General features: G+C 38.4%; 1 protein-coding gene across 2 annotated transcripts; it reads left to right on the top strand.

Moving 5' to 3' along the window:
• On the top strand, positions 1-26,128 carry LOC120506649 (glutamate carboxypeptidase 2-like). Of its 2 annotated transcripts, XM_039718453.1 has the most exons (19): positions 1-184; positions 1,536-1,644; positions 4,567-4,753; positions 5,560-5,661; positions 7,250-7,375; positions 9,287-9,473; positions 10,607-10,700; positions 11,971-12,069; positions 13,809-13,894; positions 14,878-14,997; positions 16,363-16,445; positions 16,720-16,783; positions 17,307-17,374; positions 19,335-19,426; positions 20,248-20,338; positions 21,126-21,390; positions 22,198-22,279; positions 23,562-23,654; positions 24,614-26,128. In XM_039718453.1, exons 1-19 carry the CDS (start codon positions 67-69, stop codon positions 24,801-24,803), a joined length of 2,256 nt encoding a protein of 751 aa, XP_039574387.1. In that variant the 5' UTR covers positions 1-66; the 3' UTR covers positions 24,804-26,128. The 2 variants fall into 2 exon arrangements, with proteins under 2 accessions (XP_039574387.1, XP_039574388.1); XM_039718454.1 differs by lacking the exon at positions 1,536-1,644 and having other exon boundaries at positions 74-184.
• The last annotated feature ends 1,771 nt before the right edge of the window (positions 26,129-27,899 follow it).

Genomic DNA, 27,899 nt, shown 5'->3' with positions numbered 1-27,899 from the left:
GCGGAGCCCTCCCGGCCGGGCTCAGGCCGGGGCACTGCGGACGGCGAGGCGGCCGGGCCGGCAGCCATGTGGACATCGCTCGGTGCCCGCTCGGAGTCGGCCGGCCGCAGGGCAGCCAGCGGCCGCTTCTGGGCTGTCGTCCTGGGAGCAGCGGCGGGGTTCTTCCTCCTCGGGTTCCTCATCGGTACAGTGCAGACTGACCCTCCTTCGCGCATCGGGGGCTCGTCCAGCCGGGGGACGTGGCTCGGAGCCGGGCCGAGGAAGGGCCGGGGTGGGGGGAGAAGCGGGCGGGTTTGCAGCGCCCGGGGGTTTGCGCCAGGGGGTGAGTCCGTGCTCAGCCGGCCCATAGCGCCCTCCGTGCCTGCCGCCCTTGGCAGCGGGCAGTCGCCGTCACTGACCGCTCTGGGACAGCCAGCTCCTCCGCCGCAGAAGGGTTTTGGGGTCTTTGCCTTGTTTTTCGATTTACTTTTTGTTCAAGTTAGTAGGAGTAAAATAGTGCTGTGGGCAAGGAAAAGGGGCGCTGGGTTTGTGAGGAGAGGACAAAAGACATACCCCTCGATCCTGCTGCCGTGAAACAGCACCAGGCGCAGCCAGAGAGGCAGGAAGGTAAACATGGGGCTGCAGGGGCACGGACAGTGGGGCAGAAATAGTCTCTCAGTGTCTCACCTGCTCCTCGTCCCAAGCAGGCAGGACTGAGGGTTGCTGCTGCAATAGATTCCCCCTCTCTACCTTCCTCTTGGTTTCACATATGAATCATGATGAGCTTACAGACAGAAAGAAAACAAAGGAGCCGCTTGTATTTTGCAGTGCCATTTGGTATGTACTTGGGGTTGCTGCCACTGGGATGCCCCGACTGAATTCCTCTCTGATGTGGAGCCTTTCACTGTGCCAGTAACCAGTGCCTCACTGGTGCCAACTTGTTACCCTCTTGAACCCACTAGTTCTGTCGTTCACACTACCCATGTAGCTGCTGCTGCACATGCACTGAATGTGTCCAGGCTGACTTAAAAACAGATGTCAGGAACACTTCTCTTTCTAGCCAGCTGTTCCTCTCATCACTTTGGTAGTGTTTGCTCAGAAAGGGAGGGATTCCAGAAAGAAGCCAGACAGACCAGAGAGTGTGAAAGGAGTTACAAGACATCTGTTCCTTACAAAGTGTGCCTGTGTTTCTGTGCATTTTTTGTAAAGCTGCTGCCTTATTATTGAGGTAACTATGTGACTGACAGCATGATGTTCTGGTACTCAAGGAAGATCGATAAGTTTTCTTAGCATCTACAGGAAAATAAATTATGAATATATGTAAGATAGTATTTTATATCCCTCAACATCTGCCTAGATGTAAGTTCTGTTACTGTTTGTGGGACTAACACTGCCATCACTTTGCATTAGGTTGTAGCTGCTTGTATGTGCTGAAATGAAAACAGTTCTGAAATGTAAAGCAGTGAAAATCTTGTGGTGACACCAAAGAGAAGTGGTGTGTGTCATGGGAATATTGCTCTGATGTTTTTACTTTGGTATTTTCATGTGTTGTACAGGCTGGTTTGCAAAACCTACAGATAAGAAGACATCTCTGAGTACTCATGAGGACATGAGGACAGCATTTATGGCTGAAATGAAAGCGGAAAACATCAAGCAGTTTCTTTAGTAAGCAGTGTGTAGACTAATCAGTTCAGACAAGAAAAAAAAATCAAATGGGAGGCAGCCCTGTGATCACAGAATCATAGAATTGGTTGGAAAGGACATTAAAGCTCCTCTGGTTCTAAACCCCTTCCACTAGACCAGGTTGCTCAGAGCTCTGTCCAACCTGGCTTTGAACACTTCCAGGGATGGGGCATCCACAGCTTCTCTGGGCAGCCTGTGCCAGTGCCTCACCACCCTCACAGGAAGAATTACTTCCTAATATCCAACCTAAAGCTGACCTCTTTCAGTTTAAAGCCATTATCCCTTCTTATGTCATTACATGCCCTTGAAAAAGGTCCCTCTCCAGCCTTCTTGTAAACCCCCATCAGATGTTAGAAAATTCTGTAAGGTCTTGGAGCCTTCTCCAGGTTGAATGGCCCCAACTCTCTCAGCTGTTCTTCTCAGGAGAGATACTCCAGCCCTCTGATCATTTTCATGGCCTCCTCTGGGACTTGTTCCATCAAGTCATTCTCCATCTTATGTTGAGTCTTAGAGCTGAGCACAGCACTGCAGCTGGGGTCTCATGAAGCAGAGTAGAGGGGCAGAATCACCTCTCTGACTTGTTGATCAAGCTTCAAACAATTCAAAACAATGGAACATTACAATATCAATATTTTAAAGTCTATTAAAATTTAATCAGTATAATAAATATTTTTATTTTAGTAAATTAGCTTTGACTTGTACCTGATTTGTTTTAGGCATTTTGTAAATGGATTATTTTTCTCTTAAGAGAGTGTAGTATTTGTTAAAATCTTATATTTGTTCCAGTGAGTAATAGACCACAAGTCATGGTTTATTGATAGGAATTTACTATCAGTGTAAAGAAAGAGCATCAGCTATTGTAGGAATAATCAACAAATTTGGATTTGCCTTATACACCCAGTCTGATTACATAGCATGGAGTTGTGCAAAACTAAATTACTAAAAGACTATTTTCAGTTTGTAGGATTGTAACAATCCCACTGCTTCCATTTTTTGTGTTTGTCATGAACTATTCAGATAAATTAGCTCAAAAGTATGGTCTCTTCTACATAGCAGTCATGTACTGGACTATAACATCCACATCCAAAACCAAAGATTTAAGAGTTTTTAGAGTCTTAACCTATGTTTTTGTCTTTTGCTAAGTCAGCTGTTATTAAACAGCTCTGTGAAAGGACCTTCCTGCCCTTTAAACTCCATGTCTCTATGTAAGCAGAAAGCATTGTACCTAATTTACTGTCATGTGGCCTGTCCTGCAGTGAAATACAGCAGATGCTTAGTCACTGCTCAGAACTACCAGTACAGGCAGTCAGATGAGAAGAGAAAATGAAGAAAACCACAATGTTCAGTTAAATGGGAGTGTAATAAAGGGAAATGTTATTGCATAAATCAACATCTAATGAAAATGTGATACTTAAACACTTGTAACTGCTTTAGAAAACAACCATTCTCACTCACAATAGCACGTAAGTGTGCTCTTGGTTCAGTATATGTTATCCAGAGGATTATACTGTCACTATAACAGTGATTTTTAGTAAGTATTAGATTTTGGCTTGATCAGAGAAGCATGGTTTTATCCAGCAGCATTTGGCTGCTAAGGATTTTGTCTAGTTTGGAGAAAAGGAGGTTGAGGGGCAGACTCATTGCTCCCTACAGATTCCTAAGGAGGGGACATGGCAAAAATGGTGCTCATTTTTTATCCCTAGTATCCAGTGATAGGATGCATAGGAATAGTTGAAAGTAGCACCAGAGAAAGTTCAGACTGGACATGAGGAAACATTTCTTTACCAAGAGGATGTTCAGACTTGAAACAGACATTCTAGAGAGGTGGTCAGTGACCCAAGCTTGTCAGTGTTCAAGAGACATTGAGACCATGCCCTTAACAACATGCTTTAACTTGGTCAGTCATTAATTGGTCAGGCAGTGGGGCTAGATGCTTGCTTTAGATCCCTTACGAGCAAACCTATTTCTATTTCTATTCTATATATATAGTTCTTTCAAAGTGAATTTTTTTGATGGCCTTGGTCTTATTTGAACTCCAAAATTTAAGCTTTTCCTAATCTCACACCCTTTCATAATCAAAGATACAATTTCCTTCATTAACACCAGCTGGTGCCACACATGCTTCTTTGGCACATTAATGGCATGGTCATCATGGAATGAGGACATCATGATGGCAGCCTCATTCAACTGAGGGTTTTTTCAGCTGGCTTCACAACTGGGCTTTCACAATGGTCTGTACCTTTTTTTTTCCCAGACAATGGACTGTTCATTATTTATGCTTTCTTTCATTGTTATTCATGCTGGCATGACTTTTAAGTCACAAACTGTTGAGCTTTTCTGTTCCTTGTTTATACAGTACTCAAAACTCACTCTCTTTTACTTGCCAACAAGACACACTAGGAGTGAAATTTTAGATAAACCAGTATTTGTGCCAAAATTAATTAAAATTGTGGGATTCAAGGAGAACATCTAGTTAATTACAAGTAAGGACCAGAATAATTATACACATTTCTAAATGGAATACATAGAAATAATTGTACTCAGTTCTTTTATCACTTCACAATGATAAGGTCTTACTGTGCATAGGAGTGCATGGGCCCACTGTAGCTCAGAAGACAAGGAGTAATGAAAGGACAAGACCCTATAGTTGGTGTCATTACACCATTCTTGCTAAGCCATGCTGCAAGCAAGATCTAAATACCTGTGCTAAATCAGGACAGCCTGAGACCCTTCATCTCAGTTTATGTGTGCAGCATAACAATACATAGATGCAGAGAAGTCTTGGTCCTTATTTAGCCTGAGTATATCTGATCATCTCTATGAGGTTAACTTCCAGCTAGGCTAAGAGGAATTCTGATTATGACCTGCACTGCCTGACCCTGCTTATTTCTCCCTTTTCTCTAGCAATTTTACACGGCTTCCTCACCTAGCAGGAACAAAGGAAAATATGCATCTGGCCCAGCAAGTCCAAGCTGAGTGGAAGAAATTTGGTTTGGATTCGGTTCAGTTGTTTCATTATGATGTCTTGCTCTCTTACCCTGATGACACTAAGCCCAACTACATCTCAATAATTGATGAGCATGGCAATGAGGTAAAACATAAACAACCAGTTTTTCCAACCAGGGAACAAAATCACTTTCATACACCTGGGAAGGCTGTGAGGGAATACTGTCCTCTGTTCACTTAATGGTATTGGGCCTCATACAAAGCTCATGGAAATCAGGGATTCCAGTTTGCCCCTTTTTTTTCATCTTCGTTTCATAATAAGTAAATTTCATAAGTGTTAGGAATACTGATATTTACCCTGATTCATATAGCATCCTGACATATGGGTTAAAAACAATTAGATAAGACAATTACTTGATGCAATTAAATTGTTTGGAAATTACTCTGTTATTAAGAAAGAGGAAAGAAACCCTGGTCAGCACCATTCTTTGCATTGATTCATTATACAGTACTGATGTTTAGCTAAATTAAGTTTCTGGAAGATTAGAATTTAGGTCTCAAGATGTGCTGTCACAAGGGGAATGAGTTCATTTCATACTGGCTGAAGTGCATGTAGAAGTTTCAGGGATGCACAAAATGCGAGCACTTTTACCACCTGTTCTTATCTGCTGGATTCTCTGTGACGAGCACAAAATGCGAGCACTTTTACCACCTGTTCTTATCTGCTGGATTCTCTGTGAAGAGTGGAGATGGGATTTGCAAGTTCACACATTGAGCATGCCCACTGAAAAGGATGCCCAGTGCCTCCTGAAACTTTGGCCACTTCTTAGGTAGAATTCTAAGACCAGAGTCCTTTAGACTGCAAATGCTTGTGAAATATCCTTGTGAATAGAAAGTATTTCTTTTCCATAGTGCCTTGTTTACCTTATTCCTTTTCTCTTTTCCTATTAGGTTTTCAACACATCATTGTCTGAGCCTCCTCCTCCAGGATATGAGGCTGTTAGAGATGTGGTGCCACCCTACAGTGCCTTTTCAGCCCAAGGAGTGCCCGAGGTAAGATAGTAGAATGCTACATAGTAAAAAAATAGAGGTAGGAACAGAAGTAGGAAAAGAAGCAGAGACAGAAATAGAAATAATAGAAATGGAAAAGATGGAATACCACAGTGTATAGTAGCACAGCAGAGAATATCAGAGAGCAATACAGAATAATTTGAAATTCCTTAAGCTTTAGTTCAAAACCTACCGTATCACTAGTAGGAAAAGTGACCTAGCTCTGACGTTCTTGGGATTATTGTGATGAAGCAGCATTCAAATTGAGCAGTCATATATATGTTTAATATTTTCCTCTAGTTTGAGCCAGAACTGGATTTTATTTTTTCTTTTCCTTAAAAACTATTGTAATATATCTTTAATATCAGCTGCTGTAAACCTCCCCAGACATTTCTGTAACTGCACCATTGTTTCCCATCTTGGTGAACAAATAGACTGTTACGTTTACCCGGCCAAATGAACAGTCTCACTTTTCAAAATGCTGCTTGCCCAAGGCTCACACTGACAGGTATAGCTGCACAGTGTTGAGTATGCTTGAAAAGCTGCACAGTGTTGAGTATGCTTGAAAAGCTTTTGCTGACATTTCTAGCTGTCAATAAAGATGTTGCTGTGATCTGAATTTAATGCTAATCCTACCTGTCTTGTTCCACAGATGGTATCAGCTGATGGGCTTTCTTTGATAAAGCTGGCCTGTGTAACAGGAGTTTTCTGTTCTATGATCATTAGGGGTTTCAATTAATATTTTGTAAGATTAGAATTTCTTGGTGTTGTTCTCAGTATCTCTCCTTTCTATATGTAGAATAATTTAGGTTGATACAACCCTGGTCCAGCTCTGCTTTAAAGTTCCATCTAGAAAGATGCTAATGCTTCTACTCACACAACTCAGTATTATATCAGTCATGTACTTTGTGATGTTTGTTAATAAGCCGTTCAAATCCAGAATACAAAAGGAATACTGTATTCATTTGCCTCAGACACTCAAAGAAAGCTGGAGAACCAGGCAGATAATCTATACCCTGGGACATGAGAGCTTTGAGTGTTCTGAGAATTTTAATGGGAATTTTGGAACATAGTGTAAGATAAAATTAATGGGTTTTGACCTTTTATCATTACATACCATCCAAGAAAGATAGATTAACATCACTGCTTTGTTTGGTTTGATGAGATGTGAGAAATCAAAAGTCTAAAAAGCTTCATCTTCCTTCTTTAGGAAATAGTTTTTTTAAAATTAAATATAAAAACTTTGTTTCCAATGAAAAAAAGTACATAAAGACAAGATTGTAATTTCAAAATCTGATGCTTATTTCCACCTTATTACATAATAGTTTGACAAGACCTCCAGGTACTTATCTAGTGCTTTTAGCAGTAGCATTCTCCAGCGAGGTGTTGTCTGCATCTGTGCTGCAAAAAGCACAAGGAAGGGAGCATGTATAAAGCTCCTCAGTGGGAATACTCAGTGGGGCCAAAGCTCTTCTGAGCTCTTGCTGGCCAAGAATTTTATGTGAAAAGCCATTATTATCTTACTAGATCACACACTCCTTTCAACATACTCTTTAACATTATTGTTTCAAATCCTGCCTCTTTCTCTCAGGGTGAGTTGGTGTATGTGAATTATGGCCGCACTGAGGACTTCTTTACATTGGAACGTGAAATGGGAATTAACTGTACAGGAAAGATTGTTATTGCCAGATATGGGAAGATCTTCAGAGGAAATAAGGTAATCCCTGTGTAGAAAAACATTGATGCCCTTCTCGGTGTTATTCCCACTTCAACTGTTCTGCCCTTCAGTGTTTCCAAGAGACTGAAACACTTCCCTTAGGTGTTCTGGAGATTTTAGAGTAATGGAGTTTCCATAGACCTGTGCTCAAAAGATGATTCTTTATTATTTCTGGGATAAAAGTAAATCAGTTGGAAAATGTTCCATATTTTAATATTCATTTGCATTCTGTAAATTATTCCAGAATATCACTAATAGAGTGTCATACATTCAAATTCTGAACCACATTGTTCTTCCCTGTTGGTTCAGTTGTTTTTTACCATATGTATATTTTGTTTCTTTATAATGGTTTCTGTACACCAGCGAGAGACTATAGATATATGAAAGTTGTTTTAAATTCTGTACTTGGTTATTCAACATCCCTGTCATATAAATTTATTTTTAAACTACAGTTTTCACAGATTTCCATGACCTAACAAGAAAGGACATCATCCTGTACATACTTCAGGCATACACTTGAGCTATTTTGTCAAAAGAGATGCAAGAAGACAATCTATTTTAAGAGTGTTTGGCTCTTGTTCAACAACTATTTTGACCCTAATTTGAGCAGGACTCTAATTTCTATTTGTCAGTTACCTAAGGGTGTCAAGCACTGAATTCACTGGATGCCAGTTTTTATTATTTGCTGTTAATTAATCTTGTGTGAAGCTTTTAAATAGATAACTCACTGGTTTACATGCATATAATTTTCACCAGTGAGAAGTGGTATATAACTGATATTCTGGGTCAGATAATATTTTCACTAAACTGTTTACTACTCCTCAAGAGTAGTAATGAATGGAAAAGATTTAAAAATTAAAGAAGGTATTGCTGTCTGTGAATCTTTCTTTAAGATGAAACACAAATATCTTAGGGTTACTAATATCTAGAGAGGCAGTTTTCCTGTGGTTTGGAAATTATATGCCCTCACTGCATTTACACAAAGGTATATCCTCATTCTTACAGTAATATTTCTAATGACTGCTTATATACTGAAGAATTTGGTAGCCTATATAAAATCTGGAGAACTGTACTGAAAGTTTCTAAACTTCCTAATGGTGTGCAAAAATAGGATAGAGGATGAAGGCAAGTACTGTATTTCCTTAAAATAAAAAAAAGGAAAAAGGAAAAAAACCACTATGATATTTCTGAGTTAAAATGCCCAAATTTAAAACTGTTGAGGATTAGTTGTCACTCTGTCACTATCCATCACTGTCATAGCTAGTAGCAAACCAGATTGGGATGTCAGAATGATATATATTATACAATAATAAAGTCACACAAGAACACTTTTAAAACAGCATGCAGGTCAGTCCTTCTGCCGTAATGAGCCTAAAATATGGGCTCCCTGGAGTTAGTCACGTTCACAGCCAAAGGCTGTTTCAAGCTCTCCAGTTATAATCTTCCTGTACAAACCAGATCCTGAGATACATTCAGAGATCATTTAGGTAAATAAGGTAAACACAGGATTACCTGAAAGATACTCTTGCATTAATGTGATACAGTTTTTTCTGTTTGTGATGTGTACATTTCAATAGTGAGATGATTGTATTGATCTGGATGACTGAAATCAAACTCAGGTTAGGTAGCAATGCTGTGGAGGATGCTTTCCATGTTGCTGGTGTTATCTGCTAACTAAAAGTCAAAGCAAGAGCAAACCTTTTACTTTCATATGAAACCTGATATCTGCATACATATGTTTCAGAAAATTATGAGACACTTGACTTATCCCAAGTTATAGACACTTGACTTATCCCAAGCACTATAAAAGACCCTGAAGAAAAATTGCTGTAATTTATACTTTGCTTTGCCCCTTGAACTCTGAAGTCAAGCTGTAAAGGACTGCATAGGGATGGGAGATGTGCTTTACAGGTGAAGAATGCTGAATTGGCAGGTGCCAAGGGACTTATTCTGTACTCTGACCCTGCTGACTACTGTGCACCTGGAGTAGATCCTTATCCAGATGGCTGGAACCTTCCAGGTGGTGGAGCCCAGCGTGGGAATGTATTAAACCTGAATGGTGCAGGGGATCCTCTGACTCCAGGTTATCCTGCAAAAGGTGAGTGACTCTAGAGAAGGCATTCTCTGAGGGTCTGGTACCAAGAAAGGGCAGAGGATGTTTTCTCCTTTGCAACAACACACTTTCTTTCTTAATCTTTGTTGCTAAAAGGCAGCTTTGGGTTTCATTGAAATAGGCCACTTCTGTAAATGGTGCAAGAGAGAAAGGATATTAGGGGAGTCCTAGAGTACTGATCTGTATTCATCACCTTAGGCTTCCTCAGATGCTTGAGTTGTGCCTAAGCTGTTTCATTTAGCAATTAAACCAGATAATTTTGATGGAAATGCATTAAGAACTATTTATGCTGGCACTTGGGCCAGCATATCTGAGAGAGGCAATCACTTCAAGAAAAGTAGTCCCTAAGTAATGGGCAGTGTTGCTTCTAGGCAGCAGAACTTGAGCTGGAAGGGGATACATGTTCAAAACAGCAGCATGGCAGAGCAGACCATGAAGAAAATTTCTGGTTCCTCATGCTAGAGTCAGTGATCACACAGATCAATCCCTGTCTCCCTCAATCACAAAGGGTTCCCATGAATATTGTATTAAGGAGGAAACTATTCTGTATATGCTTTTGTCCATGAAGATTAAGATTTGCAAAAAAAGTTATTTGTATTTAAGCTTCATCAGAACAACACCCACATTTTGTTTTGTACACAAAAACAGCAATCCAGAATATTCAGTAGTATATTGTATAAGATTTTATCTGCATCTCTTTATCAACTGGCAATTTTTTTTAGTTCCCAGCTGAATGTTCCAAGCATCACACTGTGGGCTCCTTCTTTGCTGTTGTTCTTTATGTGTAGCTTAGTCTGAACTTCTTTCCCATGAAGAAAAATATTTCTATGTCAAAGTATTTCAACTCAAAAAAAAGAAGTTCAAAAAAATGAACAAATAATTTTAAAATTTGCAGCCATCTTCATATGCATGACTGCAGACACTATGGGAGAACCTTGATTAGTGTCTCTGAAAATATGTTGGTAATGCACAAAGAATGAAATTACTGGGAAGATGTCAGCTCAGCTTCTGGGAAAGTGAAATGATTATTCCTGACTCCAGTGTTAAGACTGTGCTAGGAATTGTACAGCTTCCTTCTGAGACTTGTAAATATGAAAATGTCTGTCTTTTGCTTTCAGAATACACGTACCGATTAGACAAAACCAGTGGTGTAGGTCTCCCAAAAATTCCAGTTCATCCTATTGGCTATCGTGATGCAGAGTCATTACTGCGGTAAGTACGTGGGAGACATGAGGTAATTTTAGCAGATTGTTTTTTGGAAGTTGTGAGAGTATTTCAAAAGAGAGTAAAAAGACTTCTGCACTCTGCTTCTCCTGTAGCTGTTGAAATAATGTTTGTTTCTTATTGGGACCTCTGTAGGAGGTAAATGTGGTATCTGTTGCTACATATGAAGTATGTGCAGAGTTATCTGGAAATGGTCATTTGTAATATGCACTAATATGTCTCCAAATTTTCTTTTCTTTAAAACTTTATAGTTGTCACTGTTGTCGGGATAACTGCTCATAGTGATAAAGGTATAGGTTAAAAAACCTCTTTTATCCACTGCCAGCTAGTAGTGATAGAGCAGATAAATGTATAAATATGATGTAGCCAGACATTTCTGTTCAATAAGTATTAAATAATATTAGATCTTGGTTTTAATAATTATAAATGAAACCTAAATCCTTTAAAAATACTCTGTCCTTGTTTTCACTTTTGTCTTGAGAAGTCATAGCATGAAGACATGTTGAAGTGTTCTGTAGAATAAAGGTTGACTGAAGTATTTACAGTAAAAGACATACTTTCATTTACAATATATACATTTTGCTTCCTAAGAACAAGAACATCCAGCATACTTTCTTTGTATTTCAGAAGAACATGTCAAAAATAAAAGTCCTTCAAGGGAATAAGTCTGGGTGATTGCGATCCACTTAATTATTGCATTTCCAGTTGTGTTAACAGGAAAAGCATGGCTCTTCTGACAATGGAACAAGAAAGGGTGACTTGGACTGATGACGTCTCTCTACTTTAGCCATTTTTGACACACATCAACTGCCTATGCTACGAGATTTAACAGAGTGCAGGGACAGGCACCATAAAACTACTGCCTGTGCTGTTAAGTTCTGGAATGGCCCAAGTTGCTCTCTGCTAATTCAAATGTAAATGCAGTTCAGGGCAGTAGAATGTTCCAGGGACCATTTACAAGAGGCAGCTTATATGCAAAGCCTTTTGACCAACACTTTCTTCCAGGGTAGCTGTAGATCATTCCAAGCTGATGTCTATGCCCAGGATTATTGTTCTGTGTTAATTTACTAGTATTAGTGTAGCTAAAACTCCAGATTATTCTCCTGCCAAAGCTTGTAGTATAAATTTTCTAAAACAAAAGACCAACACTGGTTTACATGTGCATGGGACCTAGCATAGTGTGGTATCTAGGTCCTCGTTTGTTTGGTGCTGTTGTAAGAGGTCTGTAACTGATAATGATTTTTTTTTTCCATAACAGTAATATAGGAGGACAAGCACCACCTCATAGTAGCTGGAAAGGAAACTTGAATGTATCTTACAACGTTGGTCCTGGTTTTTCAGGAAATTATTCCACAAGGTCAGTTTTGTTTCCTAAGGAGAGTGTTCTTGGGATCAGGGAAGAAAACAGAGTTTGACCAAAGTCAGAGTAGCTGGGTTTATTTACATCATTCCTTTGATTCTGGTTATTTCCTTGGCTGAATGTGCTCAGTGCAAAGCATTAGTACATTATGTCTTGATTGGATGGATATGACCACCTTGCTTTAGTTTCTAGCTAGTCTTGGATCAGTTTCATTTGAAAAGCATCTAGCCTTTGATAAACTATTTGTTGAGAGTAATTTTTTTTTTGGTTTGGTTTTTTGAGTACTTTTGTTTCAAGTTCATGTGAGTCCAGCTTTTGGTCTTACCTTTTTACTTTATAAAGCAATATTAAACTGCTTCCTATAAGCAGTTTTTCCACTCAGCTTTTCCATAAAAATATGTCAATTTTAAACTCTGATGTCAATTTTATTGCTTCAGATTGTTTTTAATTGAATTAGTAATTACAGTTTAGGACTAAAGTCTGTGTGTTTTAATGTTGTCTGAGTACAATGTACTGACTTCATATGAACTGTTTAACTTCATAGCATTGTTCATACTGAACTTTTTATAAACCCTTGGGGCTGAGTACCTTCAGCTGTGGTACAGATAAACAACTCTTGATGTTGTAGAAAAAAATCTCTTGATGCAACTCAGGTTGTCTTATTTGCTGCTGCCTGAGATGTTGCAGTAGTATGGACTGTGTTGGAATGTTCTTGATGCAACTCAGGTTGTCTTATTTGCTGCTGCCTGAGATGCTGCAGTAGTATGGACTGTGCAGAATGTTCTTGTTTTGGTAAGGGTAGAGTTAATTTTCTTCACGGTGGCTGGTATGAGGCTGCTTTTCATTTCTCATGAATACAGGGTTGATAATATAGAAATGTTTTTTGTTATTGCTGAGCAGGGCTCACACAGAGTCAAGGCCTTTTCTGCTCTTTGTGCTGCCACACAGAAGAGTGAGAGACTGGGGGGTACATGGGATGCTGGGAGGAGGCACAGCCAGGACAGGTGATCCCAGCTGACCAAAGAGATATTCCAGACCATATGGCATCATGATCACTGCATGAAGTGGGGGAAAGAAGGAGGAAAAGGGAGACATCTGGAGTGATGGTGTTTGCTTTCCCAAGTCACCATTACATGTGGGCTTTGCTCTTCTGGAGATGGTTGAACAGTTTTGCTCTGCTTGTTTCCATAGCTTTTGCTTTATGTATAAAATTGTCCTTATCTCAACTTATGAGTTTTCTACCTTTTACCATCTAGATTATCTCACTGCTAGTGGGGGAGTGAGTGAGTGGCTGTGAGGGGCTTGGTTGCTGGCTGGGATGAAACTGTGACATTGAGTTTCAGAAGTCAGTTCTGAATTGTATCAAACTGCAGAAAATTAGAACTATTTTCTTCTTTAACATTAGATGCTTTCCATTTTTTTTCAATATTTCAAATTTAAAAACTAGCTGCTAGCAATAGACCTTTGGAGTTCTGATCCCATTATCTGTATAAATCTTATTTACATTGGAAATATTACATAGCTGTCAGGGGCTAAATGCTGCTCTCATTTGTGCAAGTATGGATCCAGAAAAAAATACACTGTAATATTTTCAGATTTACTTTGGTTTATTAGGAGATAAATTTGGTCAAAATGCTTTCTTTGTCATTTATATTGTACACTTTTGAATGGTGTCAAGATGTTTGATTATCTAATCTGGTGGATTTTCTCTTTGTGTTTTTTCCCCAATACACTAGAAAGGTGAAAATGCACATTCATAGCAACAATGAAGTAAGAAGGATTTACAATGTGATTGGTACCATCAGAGGCACAGTGGAACCAGGTAAAATCATTTGCCTTCAGCATAATCTGAGAGAGCAGTGACCTCTACATGTACTTCATGGTTACAAGGAGGAGATGAGGAATATAGTTTTCTCTGAAATACTGTATTGCATGATCTTTGAAATGGTGTTTGCACTGGCTTTCATATGGTTTAGGGTATGTCAGCACTTTCACTGTAAATGCTGATTTTCAAGAGGGAGTCATAACCAAGATGGAAATACTTGTCTTCAGGCAAGTAACATTGCAATTGAAAGAATATTTTTAAGTGGATATTCTCCCCTAAGAAACATGGGAATGGATTTTGTGTTCCATTGGGAGACACTATATCCACCATTATTGACTTTTTGTCTATCTTACCGTCTCTTGTAACCAGTGAGGTTTTATAATCTAAAAAAACCCCAGATATATCGACATTCCTAGAATGATGATAACATCATTTATCTTCTGACTGCAGCATTTTCCTTTTGCCTAAAACACAACTGTTAACCATATTATAGTAGCACAGAGACCTAGTCTAAATTTTATCTCAGTAATCATATCTCTGTCATGATTTGGGCAATGCTTTTTGTGTTGTCATATATATCGGGAGAAATACTGCATTCAACACATGAATTCACAATGTACAGATATAACTAGTGGATGAGCTTCACTATGAAACACACTATTGTGAAGGATGGAAAAATGCTTCTATCTTTAGAGGAAACCTGTAGTATATTCAATAATAGAACTAACAACATGGAGTTTGAAGTTTTAAATTTTGTGGGATCCAGTTACTGGCTTTGACAAATTCTTCAACACTGACTGAAAATACAGAAAGATGTCTCCAGAAATTTAAAACACTTTTTTCCTTTCTATCATGTATATTATAAATTATTAATCTCTGTTGCTTGATACATACATGAAAATTAGAAATTACTTCAAGTAAACATCTCTATGTCAGAAAAAAAGTATTCCTAAGTAAACCTCCAAAATTAATTTCTCTAGACAGATATGTCATCCTGGGAGGCCACCGTGACTCATGGGTATTTGGTGGCATTGATCCTGAGAGTGGGGCAGCTGTGGTTCACGAGATTGTGAGGAGCTTTGGAAAATTGAAAAACAAAGGTAATGTAATAAAATAATAATGTAATGTAAATAATGTAATAGAGCACATCAAAGTAACTACTCTCAGCAGTGCCCATTGATTTCTGTGAGATTTAAGCATATGCTTGAAATGAAAAATGTGTATCTCACTGATATCTTGAATAAACACATTGTTGTGTAACAAGGTGTATGTGAAGTACTTCTGCTCAAGAGAAAGTACACCTAGAGGGAAGCAACAAAATGGGGGATGGTGAAATAAACTCAGCATTTCGGTGCAATTGACTACTCTCTATTTTAGATAGGTCAGACTGGATATGTCAGTGGTGTTACAGTACTGACTGTAAAGTGGACTCATAAAGGCTTCACCAGAGCCACAATGAGAGCCTTCTCAGCACTTGACTGTGGCCTGGAGGCATATTCAAGAATAAGTGAAGGATGTCAGCGTAATGCTGAGAATGAGCTGTGCAAACATAGTAGGAGGTAATGGTTAAAAATACCTCATGCCTACTTGCATTAGAATAGGAACAAATGTCAACTGCACCAAGTTTCTGTTGCTGTCAGAGCAAATGCTGTCCCCTTTCTGACGTCCCATGGAGAGAAGGTCTGACATAAATACTGTGCTAGAGAAGTGTTCTTTGCCTGCCTATTACACATAAAACCTATTGACATTTAGTTTTCTTTGCATTTCTTCCCAGTAACTGAATATCAGGGGAAACTGTCTCTGGAATGCAGATGGGAAAAAAAATATGTTAAAAAAGAAAGGGAGTAAAAGATGAAAAGGTTCCAGTAGCTTCAAAGGATACTTTGGGCTGAGGTACAGCATCAGGGCAATAGAGCCTATTTGGCCTGCCTTTAAATTGAATGGAGGACTTCAAGTGAAAGATTTTTCTTTTGAAGGTGATCTGTCAAAGTTACAGGAAATTGCTTAGGTTTTGAAATCTGGCATTTGAAAGACAGGTCAAAGAAGTTCTGTAATAGATGTGAAAATATGTCACTTTTCTGTCAGAATAGACACTGTTATACAATGTATTCTAGACTGAACAGAGCAAGAGGATTAGAAAAGCCTTCTTTCAAGAATTTGTGCACAGCACAGCACATTATTTTTCCTTAATCATAGTGGTAGATTCTAGAAAATTTTCTTTCATTTAAAGGTGGCGACGAAATACATTATTTGGCCCAATATTGAAGTACAGGAGAGATTGCTACCATAGCAAATCATTATTAGATAAGGTTACTGAAGTTGGTGTTAAAGTTCCTTATGTATATCTCTTTCCCCACAAATCGTGGTAAAGGATCAGCCCCCCAAAAATGCCATATGTTTTCACATTAGTCATGTAACAAGCAGCCTTTATTTTTGAAATAAATTTTCATTGTCTTTCATTTCAGGATGGAGACCAAGGAGAACAGTGATATTTGCAAGCTGGGATGCAGAGGAATTTGGCTTGTTAGGATCAACAGAGTGGGCTGAGGTAAACCAAGAGTGTTCAAAAAGAGATTTGCATGGTGGTTGCTCTTTGAGAAATCTGCACTAGAAAGAAGCACTTCTTCCCTCCCCAGACTCTTTTCCTTATACACAATGGTCTCTCTCACCCTTGAGTTTCCTTTTGAACTACCAAGAATCTCTGGCTCCTTGCACTTTATGATATCCTTCAATGAAACAGCTGTTTCTTTTGTGAATGGGAAGATAGTTCTGAGGGACAAAATGTTTATCAGCATTTTCTTCCTTTTTTTTCTTTCTCGTAGGAAAATGCCAAAGTATTGCAAGCACGGGGAGTGGCTTATATCAATGCAGATTCTTCTGTTGAAGGTACATGGATATGACTTGTGTTCTACAGGAATGGTGATGGTATGGCTGGGAGGGATTTTGTCTTGGAGAACCATGAGACCTTCAATGCGATAATTTTTTTGCATTAATTCAGAAATGTAATATGAGGAGAAACTGTGGCTTGATATAAAGTATCCTTCCGATATTCATGTTGTTTCAGGGAAAAAAAATCCTTTACAGTAATGACCTACTGTTTGGGAGGTCATAAGAGAGACAAGAAGTGTTGTGCTCTGAGTTGTATAGCAACTCTTTAGAGTCAGCATCTCTTATAATATGCATAATAATCATGGGGATGTAAGAAAAGCTCTTAAAAGTTAATTCAAAAGCTGGGCTCTAATTCACCCTTGCCAATAAAGTGTACTGAGAAGATCATAGGAAGACTCTTCTCAGCTTTCTCCTCATAAAGACTGCAGCTCCCCAGTCCCTTTCCTAGTAAATAAACACCTTGAAGTTTCAGCTGAGGGAACTGCCTTCTTGAAATGAATAGCTTTTTATGGTTTTTCAGGAAACTACACACTGCGAGTGGATTGCACTCCGCTGATGTACAGCCTGGTTTACAGTCTGACTAAAACGGTAATATCACATGAAAGTTTTAGCTGGTATGTTCAGTGCTCACTTACGTGATGGGGCTCTGTCTGTAAAGATATGGTGTTAGATCTTTCTTTTCTGACTGCAGTGCCCCTTTTAGGTCAATAGCTAAGGAATTGGAGCTTTTTCCCAGGGAAGATAAAGGGATTCCAAGCTTATACCTTTAAATTATTAACTATTCAGGATTAGGGAATTTTTTCACTCCTCCTGTGAAAGCATTCTTTCTAAGAACAAAAGCATACAAGCATGCTATGAACCAGAGGACAGAAATAAGCCTATACCTGGCTGCCCTGACCAACTGCTAGAATGCCCATGGTAGTAGAAGACTGACTCCCGTTAGGGAGGGGAAGAAATTAGGGTGGCTACTGTGTTGTTTTTGTGTGATGTGACAGATTTGGTCAATGTGCTCAGCTTCAGTGTACCCTGTTAGTTGTTCTTTGTCTCTGACCATGATGCTGTTACATATTTGTGTGGCCCACAAAACTGAGAGATAGGGACCTTTCTCAGGAAATAGCCACACCATCTTAAATGTAAGATATTCCTTGCTTTAGGAGTGGGTCTTAGAGGCTGGCATTTTTCTTCTGGAGGTTCTTCTGTTTAGCTATATTAATCAGTAAACATTTAATTAGTTTTTGTATATATTTTAGATGCTGATGTGAAGTACATTCAACTACTGTGTATATTCTGTGAATTTACTTTATCTGCCTTTATCTGTTTTATGTATTCAGTCATTTGATAATTTATTATCTCTTGGAAGCTGGTATTAGACTGGTGCAAAAGTAAAGGAAAAGTGGTAAATCAGTATAATAATTTTCTGGCAATTAAAAGACAGCAAATAAAATGTATCTCTGTTAAAAGTGGGTACCCAAATAAAAAGACTTCTGTCCTGAACTCAAGAAGAGTTGATCACCTGCAGTTCCCATGGTAACCTGTGCTAAATGAAGGTGTTCAGAACTGTCAGGAAATCAGGTCAGCAGAGTCTCAGTTTGGACACCAAAAGCCATCATTAAAATCTTGACCTAAATACCAGTAAAAATGCTTGTGTAACCCTTCCTTGAGTTGGGAAGCAAAGGCTGATGAATGCATGTAACCACAGCTTGTTGGTGGCTGATGTCTGAAGAGAATGCTGATGAGGAAGCATGTCCCATGTGATCCCATCCGTAGTTAATCTGTGGTAAAAAGTTTTCATGCTGATAATTCTGTTCTATGGACAATTTCATTCATGGACAAAACCTAAAATAAATTAGTTTTAATTTGATTACTGTTGTGGAGTAATTCTTAGATAGAAGACAGCTTAATAATAGAATATATATAAATAATCTTTAATAGATTCAAAATAATAAAACCAGTCCACCAATATTAAGGAAAGAAGTAGAAACATCCACAGTGTTTAAGCTGCTCAGTTACCTGCAAATTAGTCAGTACTAGGAATGAACTTCAGAATGATGGTGATTTGTATACCTCTCTAGCAGCTGTGATGACATAAACACCAAATACTGTGCACTTTGCCCTTCTAAAGTCACTTATGCATTCATAAACAAATTTTTTGTGAACTGAAACAAGGTAGAAACAGTTTTAAATTAAAATAAGAAGAAATTGAAATTTTCTGCCAAAGTAAAGCCAAATGTTTTGGTTTTGTGAGGGATTTCTCTGTTGTATATTTCAATTAAATGGCTGAAAATCTCATAAAGAAATATAATTTAAATATTGACTTGAAATGTTTTGCTTTTTGTGTTTTCTTCCATCTAAATTTACCAATTTTTTGGCAAATAAACTATTATTCTGGAAAATGCTATGCATTTGAAATGTTAAAATGGAAATGCAGAAAGGTTGAGGACTTACAATGACTCATTCATAACCCTAAACCATAGGCTTGGTGTGATGACAAGTTGTTGACATGTTGTTTGGTAACATTTAAAATTGTACCCTTTGGTCTTTTTTCTAGATACCAAGTCCCGATGAAGGGTTTGAAGGAAAATCTCTTTATGAGAGCTGGTATAAAAAAAATCCATCAAGTGAATATAAAGAAGTCCCCAGGTCAGTGACAAAAGAAAACAAATTACATACCAAGCATTTTTTATAACTTGTAGAATGTGGGTTTTAAAGAAACACTCATATGAAAAGCTGAGTTCTGAAGAGAAATGGTGTGATTCTCAGCTGGTATAAATTCCAGAGTTATAATGATTGCAGCTGATACACTACTGTACAACAGGTTTGTGAACCTGCCTATGCAGATGAGCAAGAGGCTTTATATATGAAATGTGTTCTTTTAGTTTATACAGGTTTAGACAAACAAGGGTAGTATGCACAAGCCAGTGGCAATTACAGAAGTTGTTAACTTAACAGCTTTCCTTTGGATTTTTTTCCAGTCTTCTGGAAGCCTCTGAGTTTGGGTGGCTGGGAGCACACCAGGCATGATTTTACAACATTTTCCTTCAAGTTTACTAGAGGGTTTCTACAGGATCTCAAAAAATTATTTTATTCCATGAAGCCATGCTGGTAGTGCTGTGATTTCTCTGAGTTGAGAGCTTGGGATAGTAGAAGTTCAGCAGGAGGAAGGTCATTGTTTCTTGTCAGTGATAAGAAGTCAGTGAGGTACATTCTCCTCTTGAGAACTGGATATCTCTGACCCTGAGAAGGGTGACTTTGATCCTCAGAGAATGCAATTGATGAGGTGCAGGTAATTCAGGGGTCAGAGGCAGTTCATTGTGTGTTGACAAAGAAGAGCACTCTGGGAAAAGACTACTTAGTGTGTAGTGACTGCTGAATAAATAACTGCCATGGTATACTTGGAAGTAAAGTAAAATTAAACCTTAGGTATTGTCACTCTAAACATTTTTCCTCTTTATTGTTTAAAGAATAAATAAACTGGGTTCTGGCAATGACTTTGAAGCATTTTTTCAACGTCTTGGCATTGCTTCAGGCAGAGCACGTTACAGTAAAAATTGGGTAAGTCTGTGTCTTTGTAGTTTGGTCTCCCTTGTAACTGCCTGAATAACATCACCTCTAAAGGAGCCATTTAGACTTCCAGCTTTTTAGGATAGGACAGTTCAGTGTCTAATTACTACAACTCTATGTGCTACCTCAACACAAATATGTAATAAATTAGAATGATCAACTTATCACTTAGACAAAAGGACTTTTGCTCAGGGTAAATGGATGTGGTCAAAATAACCTGTGGCTGATGAGGGCTTCTGAGTAGCTTGTGGTGACTTTTGAATAATTTTTAGCACTTTACAAAGCTTTGAATTGAAAATGGTTTGTGTTTTATTGAAAATATGGGTTGGGCTCTGGAGCATACTGTGAGACAAGATTAACTGAGAAATGTTCAAGGAGCAAACTATTCAATGTGGTAATTTCCTCTGAAAAGGAATGAATATCCAAGGACACAAACAAATGTTTATTGAATCCAAGCAAGAGAAGAAGTCCAGTCTCACCTGGATTTAGTCAACTGAAAGTTATGTGTCTGTGCTTAGGTACTTTCTTTGGGCTGTGTACATGGTCAGTGGAGAGAGATTTCTCCAAATGACCATTCATCTCAGCACAGGTTAATGTCTAAGAGAGCCACTGACCAGTTCTTGTCCTTAGACTGTCTATAGTGCCTACACAGGATTAGTGTGACCTGAACACTTACATTTTACCATGCCTTGAATCCCGCAGCAAAGGTTTTCAAGCCACACTGAAATAGACATAGCTGAATAATGCTTTTGTTCTGGCTTGGTTTCCTTTGTTTCAGAATGTGGAAAAATACAGCAGCTATCCAGTTTACCACAGTGTCTATGAAACCTATGAAATTGTGGAACAGTTTTATGATCCCACTTTCAAGAATCATCTGACAGTAGCGCAGGTACGGGGAGGGCTGGTGTTCGAATTGGCCAACTCTGTTGTGCTTCCCTTTGACTGTAGAGATTATGCATCAGCTGTGAGCAACTATGCTCACATCATCTATAATTTGTCAAGGAATCATGAAGAGGAGCTGGCAACATACAATGTATCCTTTGGTACGTACAGTCTTTTTTCACATTCCTCCTCTGTTAATACTTACAGTGCCTTATATTAATGGATGTCTTAGTCATGACCTCGTGTTTACCTTGTGCTATGTGAATAGTAAATAAAACAAGAGCAATACCCTCCATTACTTTGAAATGGGAATATTTTTTCACTAGCACGCCTGTGTGGGAACTGTGCCACTGCCAAATAGAGCTAGCATTTATAGTTGCATGTGCTTTGACCTGTGTATGATTCCCCAGTATTGATAGCACTGTATCATTGTCATGTTTCCTTAAAAAAATCACACTGTTTTGCAGCTTATTGTGTTGAATTCTGTGCCTAAGAAACTTTTTTTTTAATTAGCAATATTATAGAATATTCAGTTTAGGATTTGGCTTCTAATGGCCAATATCAGGTACACGTGCATGTGTACACACACAAACATTCTCAGACTTTCTCAAAACTCTTTGTGGAGGGACATAACAGTAAAACACAGGTTGCTGGGATTTATAAAATCTCAGACCTGCCTGAACAGTATGATTCTGGTTCCATGATCCAGGTTTTAATATTTCTGTACATTCTTCAAGCAGCAAATACTAAACAATATTCACAACAATACTTACTGCTATTGTTTCTAAGGTTTTCACACAAAATTACATACTTTTTAATGTAGGAATATGGGTCATCTTCCTTCAGGGAGATATTTAACAATTCATTATCATGATCACAGTGGAAGATAAAGCTTTTATTGAAGAATTTGATTTATTAAATGATATCTTCAGAATTTGCAGGTAACACTTTGCTCCTACTCCCTCCAGATGCTCTGTTTTCAGCTGTGAAGAATTTTACAGAAGCTGCTTCTAGCTTTCATAAGAGACTGCAAAAAATAGATCTCAATAAGTAAGTTCAACTCTTTTTTCCTTCCTGTCAAATACTCCATGTAGTTCTCTGGACTCGAGAGGACTTAGTCTTAATTTGCTGCCACTTAATGGAAAAAAAGAAATAAACAAGCTGTAGTTGTGGCATGCTTTACAATGAGCTTTCAAGAAACTCTATGCACCACCTATGCCAAAAGGCCTAGTTTGCACTTGACTTAATTCTTAATTTATTCTTTGTAGGCCATGCCCAGAAAGACAAGTCAAACTTCCTTTTCTGTATATATATATGTATGTTCCATTTCTTGGGAAGACTCTAATTTAGCCATATGCTTACCCTTATGGAACACTAACTGAGAATAAAAACCATCTTTTTAATGGCACCAACTTTCAGAAAAAGGAGTTAACAGTAATCTCTTATGCAAAAGATGACATTTATGACATATGACATGTATGTAACATTTTCAAAATGGCTTTATTGATGGATGGCCTAAATCTATGCTTTAATTCAACCAACCAGTTTCAGTTTCTGTTCACACCACTGTAAACTTAAAAAAAATCCTTAATGGTAGTAGAGTTATTCCAGTTTTACTGTGATATAAATTTTAACATTTTTTTATTGGTGAATGCCTTGGAAGGTCTACAAGTTACTTTGGATGTAAACCACAAAGCCCACATATATTCTGTATAACCTTGTCACAGTTTTTTTTTAATTTATTAAGCATCAATAGTATGTTCAGGGCTATTAAAAACACACAGACACAGACGTCCTCTACTCTAGGAAATTTAAAATCTACCACCAGAAATACGCAATTCTCAGAAGGCTCAAAAGAGGATTTTAACATCACAGGGTTACTTTTTCTGATATGTTGTGATTTTACATAAAACCAAATGCAATTTTATTGAAGTAATTTGTGGCTGGCTGGCTTTCTGGAAAAAGATGGTCCTTAGAAAATTGTTGTACAAAAGAAGAGAATGGTCTAAGCATCTCATGAAAAGGAAATAAAGGAATGAGAGAAAACACCCAAAACACTGTATTTTGATGCTATCAGTTGGACTTTAAAAGCAACTTTAAGAGACTTTCCAGTTATGAACCAGACTCTGTCACAGCACAGATCAATATAATTCGGTTATGCAGGCTAGCTGATAGCATGGTCTATCTTTTGTGCCCTACACTTAAACTTCAACATCCCAGATCTACTGTCCTTTATAAATAATGTGTAAATAACAAATATGTATGCTGGGATAAGAGTAGGTTGAATACACTGCTAATATATTCAACATATTCCCTTTTTTTTTGTCTTTAGTCTGCTTGCTGTCAGATCACTAAATGATCAGCTCATGTTTCTAGAAAGGGCTTTCATCGACCCTCTTGGATTACCTGGCAGGCCATTCTATAGGTGAGAAAGGCTTACTCTTCATTTTCCTCATGCAGTACACTATGAAAATTCCTTTAATATTTACAGGTCTCTAAATGGAGTTATAATGATTTTATTCAACACAGCAAAATATGAGACAGGAGGAATATGATAAAAAGGGGAAATGACACTGGAGAAAACTTCCGTGTGATACAGAGTGAGGAAGATTCTTGTTGGAAGGCTATTCAGATAATTTCTCTTGGTTTGATTTGGCTTCTGAACAGATATAAAAATTTAGCCCTGCAGTCAATTTGAGTCATTTTAATTGTAGGAACTTCAAGAAGTTGTTCTTATTATTTGAAAGTGAAATAGTGTATAATTGAAGAACCTACAATTTCATCACTTTTAAGTGCATAGCCATGCTAGCAAATGTAGTGTGGAGGGCAGTACTGAAACAGCAGGAAAGGAATTCAGTGGTCGTCTCATCCAGTTCAAGAAGTAAATCTTATTTAAGAGGCAGTGAATCAAGTCTGGTTTTTTGGTCCTTCTACCAGTCTGCATAATTCAGAACAGTAATCTGTCCACTACAAACTAACTGAAGAAGGAGAAATTTAGATCTGCAGTCCTTGTACCTCTCATAGCTCATGGTTAAAAATCTGTTGAGAAGAGTGTCTTGTTAAAAGTCTTTCCTACATCGAGACTGTGTATATCTGTGAGAAAAAAAAAATCTGGCTTTTAAAAAATCTTTTCATTTCATCTAAGTTGAGAGAAAGGAAAATAATTAGCTTTATTTCAAGTAGCTATAAGGCTGTGGAATTCATATGGCATAATGTAGCTTATGTTATTCTCTTGCTTCCTGGACTTTAGCCACTATTGCTGCAATAATCTTATTTATTTACATCTTCAGTGTCGTGTTAACAGCTGGTTTATAAAACATTAAATAGTATGTTTTATTTTCCTAATGCATAATATTGTTATTTTTTCCCTCAACTTCCCTACAGACATGTTATCTTTGCTCCAAGCAGCCACAACAAATATGCAGGAGAATCCTTCCCAGGAATCTATGATGCCATGTTTGATATTGAAAGCAAAGCTGATCAACTTGAAGCCTGGGAAGAAGTGAAGAGGCAGATTTCCATTGCAGCCTTCACTGTGCAGGCAGCAGCAGACACACTGAAAGAAGTAGCATAAATATGAACAATTTAGTTGTCAGTGAAGACTAAATGTGACAGTTTGCAGAAGCCTTAAAAATGGGGCATTTGAAAACACTAGGACAATTATGACAAAGAACAAAAATCAAAAAAATCTTGGTCTTTGCAAATAATATACCCAAGTTGAATGCATTTAGTAATGTTAACAAGGTAATGTACTCCATTCTGAGAGGTCAGGATTTAGATCTTCTGAATGGAGACTGATAAGGTTTCAGGTTTTCTCCCAGCTTTGTATTTTAATAATTGCTAACCACTGGACTTATTTCCTTTGTTTTGAATTTTTCTAGTTTGATTATTATAGCTATCTCCATAGTTCTTCAGGAAAACAAAATTCATTTCATGTTCTCATCAGTTACTAATTTTGTTGTTGCCTTTTGTTATTTACACTGGGATTGTATAATTATACCTCAAGACAGACCTCTCAGCCCTCCTTTTCCACAAAGATGGAGATGGACATGGAGATGGGAAAACTGTCACATACCATGTGCAGAATCTATAATAATCGGGATGAGTTTTGGGCAGCCAGCCCAGAATACTCATCCATGACATTCTTTTCCTCACATGCTGAACCTTGCAGCTGTTTTCAAATAAATTTAAGCAAGAAGCTTTTAGTCACTTGAATAAAAACAAGGCAATACATCTTGTCAGACACACAGTCATCTCACAAAATGTCTTTCAAGATGAAGACCCTATTGTTATTCTTTTAACCAAAATCTATCCTTGCTATGCCTTGTCCCTATAAAAGTATTTTTAATATGAAGACAGAATCAAAGAAAACTCATCATGTCCTTAGTTTGAAAGGATACCAATTTGTTACCATTTTTGTAGAGTCTGTATATCTGAGTATCATGTGCTGCTTACTCTTATGATGGACCATGGGACAACCAAGACCAGACCGAGAAGACTCAGCAAGTCAGATCCCTTCGTCTGAAATTGTGCCACTGGACTTTTACTGTCCTCTTATACAGCTAATATTTTATGTGATTTGATGTGTCATGTTAGCTGAGACCTCTACCATGTCTTAAATTACTGCCCTGTAATCTGATTGTTTTCAGTACTATGGCATATTGTTTTCTTTTCCATGAGGCTTCATTTAATCATAAATATTTCTGCACTTCACATTAAAACATTTTAGACAAGTTACTGTAATTAAGTCATGATTTTGCTTAACTGTTGGTCTTTCTGATAAAATAATCTAGTTTACCAGATAATGGGAAATGCTCTTATACCCATAGTTATTGCCCAGTTATTTTCACATTTTTATGAAACTGATTGGAATAAAATGATGGTGATATCTTCCCCCAAATCCAGTGCTGATGTGAGACATTGCTGACTCTGTTTTGTCAATTCTGGCTGCTCCACTGCCCCACTTTTACCAGTGGAGAATTCATTATGACTGTCTATAATCCACCTCTGAAGAAAATTAGCCAGGTTAGTTTAGTTATCTTACTCTAGACGATTCTGTCTGCAGCAATTGGGTCAGTGATACACCCAATCCACCATGCAGAGAGGGGCAGCAATAATCAGCTCCTGTTGACCAGGTGGATGCAATAAAAGTATTTTTCTATTGCTGAGGAGGATGAACTGAGGTGCCAAACTCCAAAATTGTGGAAATCTTTCCCTATGTAATGTGTATACTGCTTCAGCAACTTTTTCTTTCAGTCCAGAAGACATAATTTTTAAATCTCATTGTTTCTTTTAAGTTTAATTAGGGGTCTTTTTAGAAATAGTTAGCAGATAATATACAATGTCCAGGCCCAGGACCACACAAAATACAGAAGTAGTTACACTCTTAAACTACAGCAGCATCCATTAAAAAAAAAATTGTTGCCTGTTCCCTAATTACTGCAGGTGACAGGTTACAGAAAAAGAAATTTTCTCTCTCCAAATGACTACAAGCTGGAGACACAGGCTTGTGTGAACCTCATGAAGTTCAGTGGAGCCAAGTGTCAGGTACTGTGCCTGGGTCAGGGAAATTCCAAGCACAAATCCAGGCTGGGCAGAGAATGGGTGGAGACTAGCCCTAAGGAGAAAGACTTGGAGGTGTGCGTGTATGAGAAGCTCATCATGACCTGGCAAAGTGCACTTGTGGTCCAGAAAGCCAGCTGCATCCTGTGCTTCACCAAGAGAAGTGTGGCCATCAGGTGGAGGGAGGGGATTTTACCCTTCTGGTCTGTTCTTGTGAGCTCCCAGCTGCAGCGCTGTGTCGAGCTCTAGTGCAAGGAAGGCCTGTGTAAGGAATCTAGAGAAGAACCATTAAACTGCAGGCCTGGAGCACCTCTGCTGTGGAGACAGCCTGGGAGAGCTGGGGCTGTTCAGCATGGAGAAGAGAAAGCTCCATGGAGACCTCGCAGCACCTTCCAGTACCTAAAGAGGGCTGGAGGGGGACTTTGTAAAAGGACATGTGTGACAGGACAAGGAGGAGTGGCCTTAAGGTGAAGTGCACAGTCCTTTACTCTCTCGGCCTCACTGGGTACATTCTCTTCTGAAAGAAAGGGTCAAAGTTTGCAAACTGCACTTGTCAGCTGCCGGCAGTGTAAACATTTAGCTGGAATCTGATAATGGCCTCTTGAAGCTTTAGATAAGAGAGACTCAGACTCAAAGAATCAGCATCTACTACTGTTGTAATCTGATAGAAAGAGTGCAGAGGCCGTGAGAGAGTTCAGGGGTCTGTGCAACTGGCAGAGTCAGAAGGAAATTACTGATTTGAAGTTGCAGTTGAGCATTCCCCTGTTGCCATTTTTCCTGCCAGAGCTGTCTTTCTCACAGATCACGGTCCCTTGATCTCTCAAGCCACAAGTTCAATCTTTAGCCAGGCAGTAGGTCAAACACCACAAGAGCAGTGTATCTTTCTTGCTGCAGATATTAAGCTTTAGGGCCCAATTACTACAACCTACAGTTTACAAGCCCTGGCATTCATTCTGTGTTTCATGTACCATTACTGGCTTTACTAATTGGCTGAATAGCAGAATTATGCATTCAACACACAAATGCATGCTAGTTTTGCATTTGGCATGTGTATCCTTGCCAAATATTTTTTGAACTTTTTTTTAGTTTACCAGGGATTTATGTGTTT

This window comes from Passer montanus, unplaced genomic scaffold (genome assembly GCF_014805655.1).
Source record: "Passer montanus isolate IOZ18808 unplaced genomic scaffold, ASM1480565v1 scaffold4, whole genome shotgun sequence".
Taxonomy (NCBI): domain Eukaryota; kingdom Metazoa; phylum Chordata; class Aves; order Passeriformes; family Passeridae; genus Passer; species Passer montanus.
The sequence above is the reverse complement of the archived record's forward strand: the minus strand, read 5'-3'. Positions and strand labels throughout refer to the sequence as shown.

Coding starts and splice junctions, on each gene's coding strand:
- LOC120506649 (XM_039718453.1), top strand. CDS start 67: ATGTGGACATCGCTCGGTGCCCGCTCGGAGTCGGCCGGCCGCAGGGCA. Junction 185..1,535: donor CCTCCTCGGGTTCCTCATCG/GTACAGTGCAGA, acceptor TGTGTTGTACAG/GCTGGTTTGCAAAACCTACA. Junction 16,784..17,306: donor TGCAGATTCTTCTGTTGAAG/GTACATGGATAT, acceptor ATGGTTTTTCAG/GAAACTACACACTGCGAGTG.